At 49.2% G+C, this 6,019-nt stretch overlaps 1 protein-coding gene across 1 annotated transcript; it reads right to left on the reverse strand.

Moving 5' to 3' along the window:
- Positions 1-1,259: 1,259 nt before the first annotated feature.
- Positions 1,260-5,795, reverse strand: ODF1 (outer dense fiber of sperm tails 1). The gene is made up of 2 exons (XM_015856159.3): positions 4,897-5,795; positions 1,260-3,923 (listed from the first exon to the last, which is right to left on the reverse strand). The coding sequence occupies exons 1-2, from the start codon at positions 5,130-5,132 to the stop codon at positions 3,611-3,613; spliced, it is 549 nt and encodes a 182-aa protein (XP_015711645.2). The 5' UTR covers positions 5,133-5,795; the 3' UTR covers positions 1,260-3,610.
- Between the last annotated feature and the right edge of the window lie 224 nt (positions 5,796-6,019).

Consider the following 6,019-nt stretch of genomic DNA (forward strand, 5'->3'; position numbering starts at 1 on the left):
CGTGCTGCAGAACACAGCAACACGCGGGAGCTGGCGAGCAGCTGTGGCAGAGCTGAACATGGACACGTTGCAGCTGCACAAAGGAGGGCTCTTGCTGTCCCTTCCGTCTGCTGCCAGCCTTGCAGACACGAATGCATGCTGCAGCAGGGACCTGCCTTCCTGCTCCGGAACAGCACCGCTGTTGATTTTGCTTTTAACAAATACTTACATGGGGATAAATTAAAAAATAATAAAAAATAATGATAAAAATAAAGCAGAAGCAGCAGTAGCAGCAGCAATAAATCTGCCACCTAGTGGCAATGTGGCTTTTTTTGAGGGAGATGATCTCCCGGGCATGCCGCGCTGTGTTACAAGGGTATTCATCTAGCAAGCTCTCCTCTAAGCAGTGTTTGGAGGATTCTGGTTCCAGGCACACTCGTGGGTAGGCCTTGGAACATCCGTAGCACACGGGTGCTCACAGATCACCCTATCATCTGAGTGACTGTGCACTGCTACAGAAAAGGTCAGCAGGGCGCTTTGCCCGGCCCATGCTCCAGCACTGCGCAGGACCAGGAATGTCCTTCATCTCCTAAGACATATAACGGAATAACAGAATCTTCAAGGCCGGAAAGGACCTCTAAGATAACCCAGTCCAGCCATCTACCACTGGTATTGCCCACTAAACCAGATATCTCAGTATCACATCTTTACGTTTCTTGAACACCTTGAGGTGGCATACACCTTCACTACCTACCTGTGCAGCTTGTTCCAGTGCCTCACCACTCTTTCCAAGTCTTTTCCTAATATCCAAGCTGAACCTCCTCTGGCACAAGTTGAGGCCATTCCCACCTCTAGGGATGGGGCATCTGCCATTTCTCTGGACCACCTGTTCTAGTGCCTTGTCACACTTTCAGCAAATAATTTCTTCCTTTTATATATTATAAATCTCTCTTCTTTTACATTAAAACAGCTACACCTTGTCCTATCACTACACTCCCTGATAAAGTGTCCATCCTCAGCTGCAGAGCCTGTAGGGCCCCCTTTAGGTACTGGAAGGCCACTATTAGGTTTCTCTGAAGCCTTCTCTTCTCCAAGCTGAACAAGCCCAACTCCATCAACCTTTTATTCATAGGAGAGAAACATCCTTGTGTTCCTCCCCTAGCCCACCTTGGACAGGTCCATGTCCTTCTTATGCTGGGAGCCTCAGAACTGAATGCAGTGATTCCAGTGGTACAAAAGCAAGCTTGTGCCTTGGGTACAAAAATGGCAAACAACGGACAGCAAAGAAAAATAACATTTATACAGGTTATATGGAAATATTAGTCATTTTAATGCTGCTGATAGGTTTGTTCAGTCTGAGCCTTTGCACCTACTGAAGGGAGGAACAAAAGCAAATGTGCTATGACAGGGTTTTGAGTCCAAGGGCAGACAACACCTGCAAACTGGAGATGCTGTTTGTTCAGCCTGGAGCTGGGCTGCCTGCTGCCAGCACTGTGTGTGTGCTAGGGGAGGGCAAACACCTCCTTTGCCACCCACACAACCACCTGGTTAGCCACGTCCCTGCTAGTGCCATACACGTGGCTATTTTCTGAATGGGAAACTTAAAATAGAGCAGATTGTTCTTCCACACAAAAAGATACAATGAAATAAAAATTCTTTCATTATCAGCTGTCAAAAATCAGCTAAGCACTAAGAGCCCCTATCAGTGGGAAAAATTGACTGTGGTTCATTGCTGTAAGAAAACACTTTTTTCCCCCCTACATCTTGCTTCAATACCATCCTCCTCTGAGTGTTTCATGAACTGATGGTGCCAGACATTCTCACGCTAGTAACCAGGCATGACATTTAATTACAAGGGAATTAGTCACTGGAGCAAAATGCAAGAGAAGTGCTGGAGCTTGCCACCTAAAGTCTCCACATCAAGACTAGATTCTTCTCTGGAAGTGACACTTTGGGTGCTGATCGGTGGTATAACAGGAGATGATGACACATGATCTGATAGTGCCTTCTGGTCCTGAAATGAGGGAATAACATCATATCTGGTCAATGAAATCAGGATCTCCTCATCTTGGTGAGAGCAGGAGTCTCCCAGGCGCCTCCTTGCAGGGGCAAGGCACGTTTCTATATGTTCTCCAACAGCACTGGGAAAAGTGGGCTACCTGTGCAGCAGTGCATGCTGACCCAGATACACACCAAACCCATAAAGCTTGAAGTTTATACCAGATATTAAAGAGCTGCTTGGATGCTGAACACCTGCATGAAGCAGCACATCTTGCACTGAGATGAATTACCCACCTGACCTCAGCCAAACCCATCCTCAGCCTCTTGCTGGAACATAAGGCTGATGGAGCTGTTCCATGAGGATTCTGAGGAGAGGCCTCAGCACTGCTGACTTTGCCAGCCTGGCCCAAATGGCAGCAAACAACACCCTTCAGTACGGCTGAAGAAAGTTCAGACAATTCACTCCCTCCCGGCTGTAAACATCCTGAGCTATTGATTCTGCCCTGTGCTACAGCATTTGTCTAATGGGAAATGCTCTGCGACACCTTCTAAATTAAAACCCTCTGTCCATCCAACGAGGCTCTTCCAAGTAGTGCAACATCTGAAAGAGCCAAATTGAGTGGACAAATGGTACTGCTTGTTTTTTTTGCTATTTCCAAGGGAAAGCTGGCTTTGCAGGGCTCCTGTCTGCTGCTCCCACAGCAGCACCTCATTGTGCTGCAGCCCCACATGGACTGGGACAGCCTGTTCTCACCAGCACGCAGCTCCGGGGACCTCCTATGAAATTCCACAAGAGACAGAGCTGGTCCACAGGGCTGTTCTGTAAGAGAACATGGGACACGGTGCAGCCATACTGCTACTCCCCAGGCTCCCATGTGCAGTTCCAGTGTCCAGAGGCATTTTCATCTAACTGGAGTAATTAAATAATCTTGGAAGCCCAGTAGTCCTGTGAGAAAGAGGAGAAAGCTCTGCTGGTGTTCCTCTCCATGAGGGTGTGAAGAAGTTACTGGTTCACTAACAGAGTGAGGAGATTTCTTCTACAGGTGGCATCTCACAGGGAAGGATAGGGTGAGATCTAGGGAAATGCAGACAAAGTTAGAGAAGAAACCAAGGCACTCCATGTTCCAAAGAGCTGGGACTATTCCTCACTAGCAGGCCAGCCCATGGTGCTGCCTTGGAATGATTCTCCTTCCCTTGAGGTGATTTCTGTTGAGCCCTAGAAAATATCCCATAGCTCAAATGGAAGTGACGGGATGGAGAGCAGTGCTCTTACTACATGGTTTCATTCAGCTTTTGAAATCTTCGGGATTACAAGCAGCAGCAATGCCTGCTTTAAATCATGCCATCTCCAGCAATGTCCCCAGCCAAGTGTTCACCTGTACCTTTGAGTTTTCAATGAGTTTTTGCTCTTGGCACAACTCTCGCCTCCCCCCTACCTACCCCCCCAACCCCCGCTTTTTGATCCCCAAAATCCTTTGAAATTAGGCTCTCATGGGTTTTTTTTGTTTTTTTTTTTTTGAATGCTCTGTTTTGTTTTGGGAATGGTGAGGAGAGTTGGTAGTGTCTAGAGATCAACATAAAGGAGCAGAGGGACTACTCAGCTCAGCCCATCCAGCTGCGCCCCAGGAACTCAGAGCCTCAGGAGACGAGGACAGTGCTTGTGTACTGCTTCAATCTTCACAACGTTGTTAGGCCCTAAAGAGTACATCACTTCATCTTCGCTCACCCCTGGCGGCAAGGTGATCTCCTTCTTGTATTTTTTGTAGTTATACTCCTTCCTTCGTGTGGAGGTGTGGGCCTCCTCGCGCTCCGCCAGCACCTGGACCTTCCTGTCCTTCACTGTCACGGTGACCTCCTCTGGGTCAAAGCCCTTCACATCCATCACTGCTAAAACCTTGCGTTCTTGGGAAGCATTGCACAACCTGTTCAGTTTTCTCCGTACACTACAATAAAAACAAGAAGAGAACCCTTCAGTCCAGCTCATGGAGGAATAGGTGGATCACTATGAGCTCAAGAGAAGCAAATATAAACCATTGGCTCCATCTTCAAACACAGGGTGATGCACAGCACACATGATGGTGTTGGCCCACATCTGCAGGTAGTGGTGGTTGGGCACGTTTCAGTGTGTCCCCTTGGGATGGGACAGCTGGGAAATTGAGATTTTTTTCACTTTAACACAAAGCCCAATGTTCTTTTTTATGCCTTCTGGGCTGTGTGCGCCCATGTCATGCACTGTCCTATGTTGCAAATGAGTGGTTGCAATGGATAGTATTTTCTAGATAGGAGAAGGGGAGAGGAGACGCATCTGGCAAAAAATCACAAGAACACTGCTGTGGAGCTGGTCTGGAGGCTCACTGACTTGTTAAAATGATTTCTGTCACTGTCAAACATCAAGTCTGTTGACCAGAAGCGAGGCTCTTGGTCAAACCACGTGTGCAATGCACAACAGAAGGGTTGCCTCTCTTACTGCAGCTGAAGAGGACAGAAGGCACCACACTAAGAGGACAGTGTACCTGGTGAAAGAGGAAATGGGGCCACAAGAGGGGAAACAGGCATGGCCACTGCAGTCAGAGATCCCAGCACCGTTCGTGGCACATTCAACATCAGCATTTAGAGCCTGCAGTGACCAGCGGGGCAGTGTGTGTGAAATGGCCATGGACCTCCCATCCCTCCTGGTTTCTCAGGGCTTAGCCAGGTCTCAGCTCAAGCTGAAAGGCTTCATCCCTTCCTGCAGGGCTGCCTTTTGGATTTATCTGTACAACCTTCATCTCTACTCACAGCCTTCACACCACCACAATGGTGGTCAATTTAGAAAACCTTGCCCCTTCCATGCACACTAGTGTCAACCTGCATCCTCCGGCAGGGGCTCACTCTGACCGCTGTCCCAGACCATGCCACAGCCCCCGGAGCCATTACCTGGCCAGGTCTCGCTCCACATCCTGTGCAGCCATCACAGCCCAGCTGGGAGCTGTGTGGGCCCGTGAGCAGAGGCAGGAAGTTGGTGTGAAGTGGCTGCAGTGGCAGCAGGGCAGCAGCTCCTCCCGCAGCTCCTGCAGGTGCTCGTCCAGCAGCTGCATCTGCCTCTGCATCTTTCTCTCCATTTGCCTAAAATCCCACTCACGGTCCTCCAAAAAGCTACTGAATAGAGACATCTTCAGGCTGCGATAAACCGCATCAGTGCCCAAGTGCTATTTGCACTTGGGAGAGTAAAAAATTGTCCGTAAAGCTGCGGGCAGGCGCAAGCTGCAGAGCAGGGCTGCAGGTGCTCCTGTGAGTCTTGTGACTTAGGAGGGAACCCTGTGACATCATGGACCTGCTGACGTGTCACAGCTCCCTGGTGTCCCTGGAGAGCTGTTCCATGTGTCTCTGGGCTGCAAGTGCACATTACTGGCTCACATCCAGTTTTTCATCTAGAGCCCCCAAGCCCTTCTCTGCTAGGCTGCCCTCAGTCCATTCACTTCCCAGTCTGTATTTGTGCAGCACCTTGCGTTTGGCCCAAAAGGTCCTGTGTGACATCCAGAAAAAACTCACAGGAGATGACATGAACGGGAAATGGTTTCCATTTTGGGAAATTTGGGCTTTAAGGACTTACAGCAGGTTTTGCATCAGCATGTACTGAAGACTTCAGCAGAGGCAGGGACAGTTAAGAAGTCATCCTGGGGCAGGCGGGCTGCTGGCTGTGCGTGGTGCAAAAAGTCAGCCTGTGTGGTGCAGAGTGGGCACAGAGCTTCCACCACTGCACGGTGAAATCCTTTACCCAGGTTGTGCCGTGCTGAAGCGCATCACTGCCACTGGTGGGGAGGATGGCGGGGACCCTGAGAAGCAAATGGGAGCAGGTGACTGCTGAGGATGTGCAAAGAGCACACACCAAAATGCTGGTGTTTCATTTGCAAGAGTGAATTCAAACATTCAACTAACTTTGATTGATAGGTACCTAATTACATCCACATATGCCAGCAAACAGTTGTTAAAAGCCAAATGCTTCATACATACTTTGAGGGCAGAACTTCTCAGCAAAGCACTGTTCCCAGCAGTGATG

This window comes from Coturnix japonica, chromosome 2, assembly GCF_054131305.1.
Source record: "Coturnix japonica strain WE chromosome 2, WE-NBRP24, whole genome shotgun sequence".
NCBI lineage: Eukaryota > Metazoa > Chordata > Aves > Galliformes > Phasianidae > Coturnix > Coturnix japonica.

Coding starts and splice junctions, on each gene's coding strand:
- ODF1 (XM_015856159.3), bottom strand. CDS start 5,132: ATGTCTCTATTCAGTAGCTTTTTGGAGGACCGTGAGTGGGATTTTAGG. Junction 3,924..4,896: donor GTGGAGCGAGACCTGGCCAG/GTAATGGCTCCG, acceptor TTTTTATTGTAG/TGTACGGAGAAAACTGAACA.